This window comes from Physcomitrium patens, chromosome 4 (genome assembly GCF_059467195.1).
Source record: "Physcomitrium patens ecotype Gransden chromosome 4, ASM5946719v1, whole genome shotgun sequence".
NCBI classification, from domain to species: Eukaryota; Viridiplantae; Streptophyta; class Bryopsida; order Funariales; family Funariaceae; genus Physcomitrium; species Physcomitrium patens.
This window is the reverse complement of record NC_143413.1, coordinates 5,262,875-5,277,632: the sequence shown is the minus strand read 5'-3', so window position 1 is coordinate 5,277,632 and position 14,758 is coordinate 5,262,875. Positions and strand designations below refer to the sequence as shown.

Genomic DNA, 14,758 nt, shown 5'->3' with positions numbered 1-14,758 from the left:
TGGCACCCACCAAGCAGAATTCGTCTCGCTGGATGGGCTGCGCTTATCTGGCAGGTACCATTTCCTCCGTTGCCTCGGCAGGCGAGCTTATTGGCTCTCCGCCAATTTTGATGAACCGTTCACGGTATGGTTTTGGAACATGTGGATAGATTTAGGTCTTGGTGATTAATGGGTTTTGATCTGTACATTTGTTCATGTTGGTTCTTAGTGCCAACGTAATTATTTTTAATAAAAAACTTTTGATAGTACATAAAATTATTTTGAAAGTTCCAAGTGGATATCTACAAAAATATAATAAAAATAAGAGTTGAATTCTATGCTACATCAAATATGGATGCCAGTCGACACAGGGATCAGTGACAGATGGATAACGAAGCATCCTCTGGGAAGCCGAGATGAATGGACGATCCTTTACATTAAACTAGTTTCTAGATCCTGGGATGATCTGGGATGGAAAACTCTACATCAAAGCATATTCACGGTGCGGCTTCCAGTTTTCCTGCAAAGATCAAAAACTCATTTTCCGTATACATAACTTGAGAGGGTGGGCTAAGAAATAAAGGTGGGGGCAGCCAACCGTGAAGTACAAACCACTAAAAATCCCACAGTTGCTGCAACTTGCCTGTCGGAAAGATTCAATGAGACCACAAGGAATCCTTCTTTGAACGGTTTTTTTTAAAAAAAAGACTAGTGGGACATCGTGTGCCACCGACAGAAGATTGTCATCCTCCTGTGCCCGTGGGGAGCACTCCTGACTCAATTGAAAAGAAACCTGCAATCCAACTCACTTGGCAAAAGAACGTCCTGCGCAATTAGGGGCTGAGGTGCAGCACGCCGACCTCCTAAACATGACCACCTTCGTCCTAACGTTCTTGTGGAGTATGAACCTGATCCATGATGAAACGCTAGTTCAAGTCGCGAATCGCCTTCAGTTCTAGCACAGCAAACCTAAAAACTGTCTTCAATAGATAAACCAGTGATGGACTACTCCAGCTCTGTCTTGGGGTTCACCGCCATAATCTCATCCAGAGGGAAATCCAAGTTCAAACTGGGAAACCGCTCCAAAGGTTGGAGTGAAGTGGCATCAGAACCAAAGGATGGACCCATACTCATCATCATATCCTTCAAAAATGGATCGTCATCCAGATTGGGTGGTTCTTCCTTCACAAACTTTTCTGGAGGTCCGCCTCCATACAGTCGTTCCATGGGTAAACCATTACCTTTCGGAGAGGTATGTTCCTCATTGGAATCTCTAGCCGAGCTGTGTGCAAATTGAATCTTAACAGATTCAGTTTCTAGCCTTTGCGTCTTTCTTTTTTTTCCTCGCATAACCTGCAATAACGTCTACCGTTTCACATGTCGAATCCTAGATAAGGCTGTAAACAATTCAACTAGATGCACATCTTACTGCAACACAAATGTGGTAGCAAAGATGGAATGAAGAATAATAATGGAGGACACTTACATAATCCCCTTGCTGACTTCTATAAATTATGAGTAGATCTCCTTCAACCAAACGATGTGACTTCACAAAATCTCCTGCAAATCATGGAGTAACCGATAATCATAATCAGATATTGCATGTGTAAATGTGAGCAAGTGTTCCATGCAAACTCAACAATGTTCGAATGGTTACTTTACAGTAAAAGATTTTCATCTCTAATTGTAACACGCGTACTCACCAGTATTCTCCAATAGATACATTCGGCTTTTGTTGTTTGGCCAAAACCTATTCACACACAAAAAAACATAAAGCAAGTGAGTACACAGGTTTTAAAGAAGATTGAGACCAACTAAAAGCATTCATACAAACTATTGAAACTTTGGGTGGAACCACGACACCCAGATTACTGCTACATAAATTATCCTGATCACTTAAATATTCAATTTGAGCATTTAGTTTTTGTTCAGACGGAGGCCAGTTAAAACTGCGAACTTTCCCTTTCACACCAATGCTAATACCGGATGTAGATGAACACTTAAGCTGAGAAAAAACCTTCTTAACGACAACATCCACACTTACGATGGAGTAGCGGATTTAGATAAGGGTGATGACCCCATTTTAGGCGGAGGTGTTACACTGAAAGGAAACAACAGCAAACTCCAATTCAAAGATAGGAAAAAAAATGAGAACCCACAAGCCACAACACGGAACAATAAAACTTCAGGGTCTCAAAAAACTTGATCCCACAATAAGAACCCAAAAGGAACAAGAAACACATACACACACACAAAACGAAAAACAAAAACAAAAAACAAAAAACAAAAAGAAGAAGAAGAAGAAGCACAGAAACTTATGAATTGTTCTAGGTTTAAGTCCAGAATAACTGATAAATAAAAGATCACAAAAGAACTCATAGGTAGGCAATTATTCCATAACCCATCATTGATCACGATATCCCAAAAAGATACAAGAATGCTCTCAATCAAGAGAAATTCTCATAAAAAATAGGATAATACTTGGATCAAGAAGCCTAGGGGGAATAGGAAAACTTCGGACCCTCACTGAACACGGGAAAATATCAAAAGGGAATCCAACACACGTACAACGGCACGGAACAACTAAATGATTAAACGACAAACTCCAACTTACTTCCAACTCTGCCCACCAATTTCTCGTCGTAAAATCCAGAGAAGAAAAGGAAATATACGATTTAAAAGCTAATCCATACCTGTATCTGAGATTCCAGATATGACCCGAGTCAAAATCTTCAACTTGTATACAGACACCTCCTCGCATACTAAGGAAGGGCATGTGCTGCTCTGCTTCTTTCTGCGAAAAAACCACAAATGTAATGGGGAATGGCAAATCAGTGCCCAAAACTATTGCAGAAAATCCTACTAGTCATTCAAGGCAGCACTAGTCTCTGCATCCAGAGGAATAAGAAGCATTTGACTAACCTTAGGAAGTATGATGCGCCCCAGGCTGCCAACATCACTTGGGCGAAGTTCTTTTTGCAGAAGAAAAGTCAAAGAATCCATATTGCGCCCCTGGATACAAATTGCAACCATGCTTTAGATTGATTGATATATCAATAAAGAAAGATTGTACTGTAAACCTGCAGTCTCTTCAAAATAAATAACTGTCGAAGTTATCAAAGATCTCAAAGACATTGAACATAAGTATGGGTGGGTAAGCGTTTGAACAAACTCGACAACCGATGCCGTGTCTAGTGAGTCGATACAAAACTATATCGTAATCACTAAAACCATGATCTAAAAAAACAGACCTAACGATCAACCGACAGTTGAGAGATGCCAAACTCATGACAAAGCCAACAATTCCTCCTAATTTGTAAGGGGGAAAAACATTCTTCCTCGCGCATTCCTCATAATTCGAAATTTGAATAATAAAGAGCTACAAAAAGTAACATACTGAGCTTCGCCTCCAGTGTAAAGCTCTCGAAAACGTATATACGATATTATATTTAAACGAGGATGACAGCCATTCGATAAGTATACTCTTACATGACAAACAGTTTACAATGGATTGGTATAATTTGTGGGACAAATCTCCCGAAAAACTACTGGACTTTACCTTCTGTTCAGCATTCACAGCAGTCCCTTGAGCAGGCTGAGCACCGGAGTGTGAAATCTCCGTTTTTTTCGTGCCTCCAGCAGGAGGTGCACCATTCCATACCCAAAAACCTACTGAAACAGGATTAGCTTGATTGGTTGCTCGCGCGTGTTGTTTCATCATGGATTGCCTCTGCCTAGCCATTCGATTCCTTCTTGCTGCTTTTGTGGCCATGGCGGGAGTCTGCTCAATGGGCTGCATGCTATTTTGTGATGTTGTTGAGGGAATCATTGACTGCATATTGCACACTGGTTGCTGCATTCCACTGTCGTAGTTAAGCCGTGGCATATATGGACTAACTGCAGGACCAGCCATCGCAGGCATGTACATTGAATAGTCTCCAGGGGGTACACCCACAGCCATGAAATTGCTAGGACAAAATCCAGCATCTACCTTGAGGCCAGCATCAACCTCCGCGTCTTCCATCATTAGCCTCCGAGATTTAAAGCGCTGTTGATGTTGCGTGTCTGGCAGGTTCACAGGAGACTGCGTAGCAGAAGGCTGAAGGATTCCATTTAAAGATTGAAAAGCATCAGAAGTATGTTGAAGAACTATCGCCTCTGCCTCTGCTGCTGCCTCTGCTCCTAACATGGAGAAATTGAACGGTGAACCAGAAGATTGTTCACCGCTATTGGACCGAGCAGATTTGCATTCTTTCTGTTGCTTCACCCATATCATGATATACCCCATCAAACTCTTAAGCCCTTTTTCCCCACCGCCCAAACTCTGAATAGCTCGATTCAAAACAGCCTCATTTACAGTCACCTTCTTTAGCATAGCACGCACTTCGTCATCCATAAGAAGCGAGCACCCCTCACCAAGTCCTGATCCCGAGGACTGGTTTCGTTCAGATGAAGTAGAGGAGCAGGATGGAAGGGATCCATCCTGAGAAGAGAAATCCCCGCTGCCTTGGTTCACCATAGCAGAACAAGGTTGGATGAATGAAATGCTGGGAAGCTTCAGGGGGGCATGTGTATGTACTAAAATGCATCAAGTCAAAAGTGAAATTTTATCTACATAATTTCCGACTCCGTGTTCTCTTTCTAAATAATTTGCATCGAAGTTGATCCTGTTGAATCCACCCAAAACAACTATCACGACTCCTGTTTGCGTTTCAACCCGAGTTGTAGTCGAGAGGCTTGCATCCCCTAGAATACACACACAGTACAACTTGTTACAGCTACGCTATATGATTCCTACAAGGCGGAACAATTTAAATGAAGGTTAGTGCAATGAATTCACTTTCATAAGTCACTTCGACAGTCTAGTTAACAGGAACTGCTGAGTGTTAAATGTGTCCAATTATTTCGGATGTGGGGAAGGCAAAGCAAATATGTAGTTCTACATGTACCCGACGATTATCAGGCTTTTGTATCATTTTTCATTTTATTTTCCTGTAACACCATGGGAGAATGGGTATGAAAGGCACCTGCTAAAATGTTGCACGGTGGCGCTCCCTCGGGACGGATGTGCGTAAACCAGGGCATATCAAAGATATTCCATCACTCCCAACCCAGAAAAATCGTACTCTACACTTCTCTAAAACCTGTGAGTGTAGTTCGCTAAATTAGATAACCTTAAATGTTCGGCAGGTCTAACGCACACTATTTCCCTGCGCCAACTCTCAGTGCCGCGTTCGCAAAGTCACACCGCTAACCTCCAGTGCCCAGGGCTGCTTTAGAGTAGACCTTTGCCCTTTGCGTGTGAGGAGGAAAAATGATAATCCTACGCGACAGAGACTTAGCACCGCAGCGATACTTCAGCACTTCCCTTCGAGTCTCTGTGATCCTTGCTATGACAAACAATCTTCTGCACCTTCGGTATACAAGATGCCAACAGCTACCCAGCCGCAAAATTTAAAATAATAAAAATAAAAATAAACAACGACCGACCCCGACTAAATCTGAGGCACGAGCTTGTACGAAAGCAATTTCGTCGCCAAAGATCAACTACTGTGGATGTAGATACTCGAGGAGATATCAAAAATAAACTAAAAACATTTCAGAACATTTTCAAAAAACATATTGAGAAAATAAAACAAAATAAAAGAGAGAAGACGAAGAAGAAGAAGAAGAAGAAGAAGAAGCGTAAGACAACAAAAAACTACACCCAGAAGTCAGTTGTTCTCTGAAAACCGCATCACAGACAGATGCAATCTTCAGTTCAAGAAAACAAAACACACTCCCCAAAACTGCCCCTCCGACCCAGTACGACCCAGTCAAACCCCAGCCCTTCAAGCACCGGTCACCACCTTCCTCCGCACAAAGCACACAACTGACGGACTCACCAAAACCACAGCCTACTTCCCACTCTAACCACTACCAAGTGCATGCGTGCTCAATGCTTCACCCACCACAATCTCCCATTCCCGCAACCAACAAACCAAAATCCTCAAAGACCACAATACTCGACCCTGACCACGCCTCACTTAACACCGCGCCCTCTTGCTTACAAACTCTTCCTCCTCCTCCTCTTCCTCTTCCTCCTCCTCCTCTTCCTCTTCCTCCTCCTCCTCTTCCTCTTCCTCCTCCTCCTCTTCCTCTTCCTCCTCCTCCTCTTCCTCTTCCTCCTCAAACCCCGTTTGCCGCTACCACACTCACCCTCAGTCCCAAACACAAACTCTTCCCCCAAAAACTCGGTCGCCCTCACACGAACAACGCACAAAACCCTCACTACCCGCCCCGACAGAAGTAAGAGCCAAGAGACAAGAGACGACAAGAGAGAGAGAGAGCAGCAGCCGAAGCAGCGAGAAGCGGCAAGAACCGCAAGCTGCACAACAACAACGACAAGATGAGACGATGCGCGTCCCCCTCTCGCGCAACCCTACGAACGCAAAACACACAACCAAACAGAAAACCAAAACCGGAAGGACGGTGCGGGCATGGAAAGGCAATGATTGCTCCCGATTGAGAGATACCGAAAAGGTAGGGTGGGGTGGGGTTAAGATTATGGGTGTGCACAAGTGCGCACTGCCTCACTCTCTCACTCACTGAAGAAAGAGATGACGATGATAACAATGACGAGGAGAATGATGAGAAGGATGTTGAGAGCGGAGCGGAGCAGAGCAGTGGTGATCGCGCAAGCTCCATAATAAAAGTAACAAAGCATAACAAAGCATAACAAAGCATAACAAAGCAAAGCCAAGCGAAGCCTGGAGAGGGGGGGGGGGGGGCCGTCGAACGAACGACTGTATGAGAGTAAGCCCAGACAGGCAATGAAGGATGCCCGGGCGAGGCAAGTGGTGGTAAATGGGCTGACATGGCATCCACGCGGCTCCCCTCCATTGTCCCCTACCCACCCGCTGACCCCTGCGTAGCCATTCTGCTGACTTGGCGCCTCCCTGGCATTATAAGCGCGGCCTTTCGCTTATAGGTTTCTTATAAGTTTATCCTCCCGCTCTTCTTCTGCGTCGTCATCAATGCCCTTCCGATGTGGACATCATCCCTCCCTGTCCCGACGTTTCTGTTCATCCTTCTTTCATCTGCTTGTGATTACTCCGGTGGATGAAATTGGTGTTGCTGAATCTCGTGTGGATGTGACCCCCTTGATTCCGGATCTTGCTCCGTTCCTTCGTCCCGTATTTTATTAATATAGATATATATATATATATATATATATTTATGCATATGATCCCTCTAACCGACTCATTTCTTGCTTCATGCGAAGGTGGGTAATGTCCATTTTGTATTTTTGGTGTTTATTGCATTAGGTTTTGTTTTGTTTTGTTCTTTTTATTTCGTTTTTTTAGGATCTACTTTTGGATTGGCATGCATCATCATACAACAAAACACCATGAGAAAAAAGGAAGGAAACTAATCAATGTTTGAAAGCAGTCACATCATTTGAGAAGATGTGAATGGGGGTGCTAGTGGCTGCAAAAAGGTGATACAGTACCCCAAACAGCCACAAAATGACAAAGAAGAAAATGAACCACAAAAAGGTGATACATTGGGGTTGTCACATGGCTTGGGATGAAGAGCACACTTCTATGGGGGGATTGCCATGACGGTTCCACATGGAAAAGGTCTTCTTCAAAGGGGACTTGTTGATGGGTTCTAGTACTACCACTTGGAAAGTGTGCACATGGGATCAGTAGGGGACTTGGAATACAGTCAAAATAATAGTTATAAAAATAAATATAAAAAGCACTTTCCATGCTTCAGCATATCTCTAGGCAGTTTCAGCAATGACACGTAACTCACTATTATGGAAGTTGGGTTTTGTTTTGTTTTGTTCCTTTTTGGGCAGAGGCTCATTTGTTTTTTTAGCAGTGCCCCAGATCTCGGGCAGCTCAACTTTGTTTTAAATTCGTGACAACTGTCATCTGCACTTGAAATGACAACGCACTTTGACTGTTTGTTAAGTCTTATCTTGACTGATTTTTTATTTATTTATTCATTTATTTTATTTTGTTATATACTTGGACTTTAGGAATGTTTGAAAGTTTGCTTTACTTGTTGTGTAATCAAATCTGAAGCTTAACTTGTTATAATTAACTTGTTTTTAATCAATACAAATAAAAGAATAAAATAGACCTCATTTTTTTGTTAATTTAAAATAAAACTAAAAATACACCCACTTTCTTGTTCTGTTTGTTCATCTACTATCATCAATAATTGATTTTATTTGTCACATGTTTAGTAAAACTTTTTTGAAAAAAACCAAAGTCTATTGAAACTGATTTCAAATAAATAGTTAGAACTAAAGATCCGATTATATATGTAGGTTGTTTTAAACCTTAGTGAATATATATATATATATATATATATATACGTTATATGTTTATTTCGTTGTGGCGTGATTTTGTGTCTGTTTCCTATATACATGCATAATTTTAATTTATGTGAAAAATTTAAGGTTTTAAGATTATGTGACTTTTAATGCATAATTTCATTATTTCCTAAATCTCATTTCTATTAGTAAAGCAACATTTTTAGAATGATTCATAATATCTTACAGCAAAAAATTATCACAAATCTATTAATTATACTTATTAGTTCATTTCAATCATCAAATTGTCATTTTTTTATGTTAAAAACATCAGTGTATAAATATCACAATTAGTTCAAAGATATTTGAAACAATGTTAAATTCTTTGTTTTTGAAATAAATTAGCACAAAAATCATAATTTTACTTTGCGTGTTGCAAGATTACTAAAAAAAGAATTATATTAGCTTCAAATCACGGATATTTTTGGGCATGAGGTAGCGTCTCAAAATAAGTCAAATTACATTTTTTTCATGTAGTAAAAAGTATTTTACTATTTTTATCCTAAACTAGCAAAAACCTACATCACTGAGTACACAAACAATTCTTGCAAATTCTAATTAATCTCTCCGTTCATGCATATTCCGCATCAAATACATTTCTCGTGAGGTTAAATACATACTTTAATTGACAAAATAAAAATACAATTAAAACAGTGAAATCTTTCATCTGATTTGTCCACCTTCTAATCGTTTGCTTCTTTCACAAGGAACCTTTCTTCATCAAACATTTCCTCATTTCATAATATAGATTCTGTAGTAGTAGTATCAATGCCGTCCTTTGGAAGTTTGCGACTCGGCAGTTTTGCAACCTTCATTCCACATGTGTCGGTGAGCTTGGAAATTCGGTGAAGTTTAGCACACGAATATTTGGATCGCCTCAGATTCTAACCAAGTTAGTAGATGCTTCTTCTTCTGATTTCTCATGATATCTGCCAACTTCTTGCATGATCCCATTCTTAGTATGGAATCGAAGGTGAGGGAGGCTGTAAAGGTACTACGAAGAATAGACTTGAGGGGGTGACTTCGATCGTGAAAGCCAGGAATTCTGTGCTACAATCACCACAAGAGCCTTCCACAATAGAAATTTGTCGCCAGACTTCCACAGAACTCTCCAATCCAACTGGGTTTTCAATCCCATCACGGCCTGGAGTATGACTTTAGGAGCCGCAGTTTGCTTATGTCAAAAGTATGGGGGAGGGAGTTTCGTTCACTGCACTTCATCACCTACTGAGTAATGAGTTGAGCATGATCTCGGGCCTTATTTGGGGAGATCCAGCCATTCCAGGTAGAGCTTTCTTCGATACCCTCAAAGGCATCACGTCTGGTTGGTTTTGGGGGCCGTTTCTCAGGTTCGATGCTGCATTCTCTAGTCACTTGGATGATTGGGTGCCAACTTGCGGCTGAATGAGTTGTGGATTGCTACATTGCGGCTGAATGAGTTGCGGCTGAACGATGTCTGTCTGCAACCACAAGGGATGCAATCGATGAAGAGCTTTTGATTGAGAAGCGTTTCAAGAACAGAAAGACTGGAAATCCATATCATCTCCAGCAATCCAGCTGAGACATGTCAAAGACGACCAACATTCCGAACAACTCTCTAGTATCATTAAGACAATTCCTGTATCAAGACTTTGCTAGTTGCGAAGCAGATTACGAGACAAAAAGTGGTGGTCTTGGTTGCAACGAGAAAAATTCAACTTGGGTGCAAGATTTCTTTCCCCATGTCCTGATTGTACAAAATTGCATTATCAGAACAATCACCTCAAATTCCAGCTCTCCGTCCACTGCTATGTCGCTTACATGTGAGAAAGGAAAATCTCATTTTGGGTGGTTAAGGATCATTGGGTGCATCATGTCTGTCAATTGCACTTGGGGTGCAGACTGACAACGTGGCAGCAAAGATATAAATCAAATACGTGCGAGCCATGTTCAGCGGCGTTTCCAAGCGAACCCGGTTGACTAGTTTAGTAGAGAAAAGTTGCCAAAAGTTGCATCTAGCTCAAAAACCAAGTGCACTTTAGGAAATTTCTTCATACGTTAGGCTCTCTTCTTGCGACATGCATGCTGTTGCTGCTTTACGATCAATTTATTGTTCAGCCACATGTGTAAGAATAATGCATTGATTGGATTCTTTGGATATTATATGTTTATCTTGTCACTTTGTGGTGAATATATTAAGTTCACATTCATTGAAGTTGGTGTTGATGTGGAATGGACCAATAAGCAATTCTGGAATTCTGGATTTGGTGTAAATCATTAATACTCTCATCGTGATTACACAATTGTAATACAGAAGACCAAGTATTGATTTTTTTTCAAATAGAAGATTATATTCATAGGATTTTTTAAAAGTACATTAAAATTTAGGTTATTTATTACATTATCAGATTGTAAATTCAAATTATATACATATATATATATATATATATATGTGTCGATATTCTAAATAAAAAATTTAAAAAATCTTTGTAATTATTGCTTAAATTACTCTTCTCTATATAATTTGAGAATTGATTTTTAAATAATGCAAAAAATGGTATTACCTAGGGCATTGGTTTTTTCTTCAAATAAATCTACTTGTATAAGGTTTATATGCTAAAATGCTTATATGATTTTTGTGTCTTTATTGTAGCTAAAATTTTAACTCTTAAATTATTAATTCCTAAAAATTTAATTTATTAATTTGTGTTTAATTTTTATAAGTTTAATTATAAATAATATTTTTACTTTCTATTTCATACTAAAATAATAATTAATTTATTAAAATATTTTTTTTACGTGCTATAAATTTTTCTTAGATATGCTTTAAGTTCTTAGGTTTAAAATTTATATATATGTATATATATTAAATGATGTACTTAAACCACAAAATTAGATATAACTTGCAACTTTAATATATGCATCAACAATTTTTTAACAAAATAATTACTTTAGGTTTAACATAGTTTTTTTATTTAATTTTTTTAAGGTTTCTGCTGAGAATGAACTTTCAAGAGGCCTAAGAATGCAAATAATTTAAAATTTGGTTTTTTTCTTCCTTAAAGTTTTGATGTTAATTCTGCTACAACCTTCGATTTTGTGTAAAGTATAATTCTTTCTATAGTAAATAACTTTTTTTTACTTCTTCAATATATAAAATAAAAAATCTTAAAGCAAATATTATTAAAGTTGTTCCTTTAAATAAGATTCTTTATACATTTGTTATAGTTGGTATTTTAAAATATTGCAATAGGATCGATCAAATATATAATATAATTGATACCTAATTTTACTTATTTTTACATATTTATAATAATATAAAGTTATAAAATATTTTTATTGTTTGTTGCTAACATTATTATGACAAGAATTGATATTAAATTGGATACAAATTACAATACTATTTTTTCAAGCAATCTCCTAAAGTCAAAATCATAAAATAAAATAAAAATTTGATGATTTTTGGTTCTTTGAAGATATTTAAGCAACTTCTATAACATATACTTTGTTATATCAAATTTAAGAGCTTATTTAGATATTAGAAACTATTTTTCATAGACCACCACATATTCAAGTTAGTTCTTGTGTTGGTATATTTTTTAGATTTTATTACAATATATATATATATATATATATATATATATGTATGTATATCAAATAACTTTGTATACTAATTTGTTATTAAACTTAAATTGTAATGTTGATTGTATTTACGACTTTGAATGTCCTTTAGAGCTAAACTATAATCTTTTAAATTCAATATTAATATTACATAAATCAGCACTATCTACTAAATTCAATTTGTGCAATTAATTAATTAAAATTTAAAATACTAAATAATCACTAGATACATATTTAGAATTTTTTAAAGATCTATTAAAAATAATAACTTTTTTATTCAACTCTATTATACATGAATATTTTAGATAACTATCCAAAATATAAGACTAGTATTGTATTTAATGTATAAATATAAAAGCTATAATTTATTTAGCGAATCAGTTGTTTTTTTTGTAATGCTTTACATACATAATATATTCAACATTTAATATCTAAAAATAATATATTTTTATAAAGGTTTTCTATTTTAATATATTAAAATACTAAATATTTATAAATAATATTAATAATATTTATTTTAAGAGCTTCTATTTTTATTATTTTAATTTTATAATAAATGACCAAGAATAAAATTTAAACTTTTGTAATTTTTGAAGAAATTTTCTACAATAAAAATTTATATCAATTAAAATAATATATATATATATAAATAAAAATAAAAACCTAAACTTTATATAAAAATACTATAAAAAGATGTCTTGTAGATCATTTATTATCTCAAGTTCTATCACATAATTTTTTTGATTGCTTTTGGTCTACATATTGGAAAGATATTATACAATATAAACTAATAATTCTTAGATTTTTCAATAATAAATCATAGAAACATCCATATCTAATAAAATTTGATTTTAGCAATAATAGATTATAGCAAAAATTATATAAAATATCTATGGCTTATTAATGAATTTATTAAAGATAAATATTTTTTATTATTTCGGCTTTTTTAATTAAAAAAACATACAAAATTCATACATACTTTGTCTTTATTATTTTTGATATAGATATTAATGCATAATTTTATTATTATCTTAAATCTATTATATGATTCTATTATTGAATAATAGGACTTTTAAAATGATTTGAAAAAAATTACAACTATATATATATATATATTTTCTTATCTAATTATTAATCTCTCAAAAGCTAATAACCTTCAATGAAGAATAAAAAGTTTAAAAATGTTTGAGTTTTATAGTAAAAAGGTAATGATCTGTAATTTTTGATAATTGATTGATTTTTATTAACTTTTATTGGGTAATAGAGGTAATTAACATAGGTTGGGTGGCAAAAAACACTACATAATTATATGAAATTTGGCAAGGCAAGGCCATGTGGATGCTAGAGAAGAAACAAACAACCTAGATTATAAGGCTTTAAGAAGAATGATTTCTATACTTTACTATTTCTTATACTCTCAACTAGATATTAAGATTTATTTTTTTATTAGATATATTTACTTACACAAACTATATGATCATTCTTGTATATAAAATAGACATGTTGCTCTCTATATATTTTTTTAATTTTTCATAAGCCATCTTTTAAATGCATTCATCTCACTAATTTCTTTTAAATGCATTCATCTCATATTTAATAAATTCAATTACAAATTTATTGAGCTTTATAAAATCTTATAAATATTAATTACTACCATTTTTATTATAATATTTTTACTAAAAATGATTTTACTTTTAATATTAAAATCTATTTTATTTTATTTCAAATTATCATTACAAGTTTAAAAGGAATTAGTTCTTATATAAATAAAAGTCCTTATTAAATAATAGTATAATTTTTGAATTCAAAATATTACTTATATTTTTTAAAATTATTTAAATTAGTTAAAATAAATTTACTTATATTTATATTTTTATAATTAATAAATATAATAAAAAATTCATTGATTTATTATTATTATTATTATCATTATTTAAAAATTTAAAGAACAATCATCAGTATAATTACACAACAAAAACTTGCAACAATGTCTTTTAATCTTCGTATTTTAGCAAAACAAATTTGTCCAAGTTCAAGTGACAAAAAAAATTACAATCAATTAAATAATAAACTGTAATATTTTAATAGTACTTTCTATTAAGTTTTTAATAAATAATCGGTTTAATTATACTTAAAGATGTAAATATTTGATAAAATAGTCATATTTTTGTATGAATTATAATTTACTTATAATCATATCAAAACTAAAATTAGATTAAAAGCTACAATAAAATTTAGATCATAAATTCTTTCTACTTTTCTATTATCTATCTTTAATTTACATGTATTTTCTTGTAAAATTACTTAAGTTTTTTTATAGTCAACCATTAAAAAAGATTAAGAAAATAATAAAATATTTTATAAAATTTTATGTACTTTAAAATATATTTTTATTATTTATTGGATTATATTTTGATGCTTATAAATTTAATTAATTCAAGTAAAATACTTAAAATAAAATAAGATATTGATTTTCCATCTAAAAAAACTCTTTTTAAAATTAATTTACTATCATACATGCATTTAGGATTGATAAGACTTTTTTGGTTTGAAGAACTTATAATTTTTTTAATAAGAAATTATAAATTAAATTAAAAAATAATAATAGTTTCAGATGTAATTATTAACTGATTATATAGATTTTTTTATAAAAAAATAGAGAAATAATCATAATCATATGATATTCAAGTAGATATAAAAAATATTAACATAAAACATAAGAAATTAATAGTTTATACATATATATTGCTAATATTTTTAAAATACCACTATAATACTTTTTAATAGTTTATACCTTCAAAATATAATTAA

General features: G+C 34.5%; 1 protein-coding gene and 1 long non-coding RNA gene across 3 annotated transcripts; one reads left to right on the top strand and one right to left on the bottom strand.

The window, feature by feature from the left end:
* Positions 1-657: 657 nt before the first annotated feature.
* LOC112281536 (uncharacterized) lies at positions 658-6,371 on the bottom strand. Of its 2 annotated transcripts, XM_024518185.3 has the most exons (8): positions 5,007-6,371; positions 3,539-4,725; positions 2,902-2,991; positions 2,673-2,773; positions 2,024-2,080; positions 1,683-1,729; positions 1,466-1,539; positions 658-1,332 (listed from the first exon to the last, which is right to left on the bottom strand). In XM_024518185.3, the coding sequence occupies exons 2-8, from the start codon at positions 4,496-4,498 to the stop codon at positions 985-987; spliced, it is 1,677 nt and encodes a 558-aa protein (XP_024373953.1). In that variant the 5' UTR covers positions 4,499-4,725; positions 5,007-6,371; the 3' UTR covers positions 658-984. The 2 variants fall into 2 exon arrangements, with proteins under 2 accessions (XP_024373953.1, XP_024373954.1); XM_024518186.3 differs by lacking the exon at positions 2,024-2,080 and having other exon boundaries at positions 5,007-6,205.
* Positions 6,372-9,101: 2,730 nt separating this feature from the next.
* LOC149989362 (uncharacterized) lies at positions 9,102-10,536 on the top strand. Its single transcript, XR_016502527.1, has 2 exons — positions 9,102-9,632; positions 9,821-10,536. It is a non-coding gene; the product is annotated as an uncharacterized LOC149989362 (long non-coding RNA).
* Positions 10,537-14,758: the final 4,222 nt, after the last annotated feature.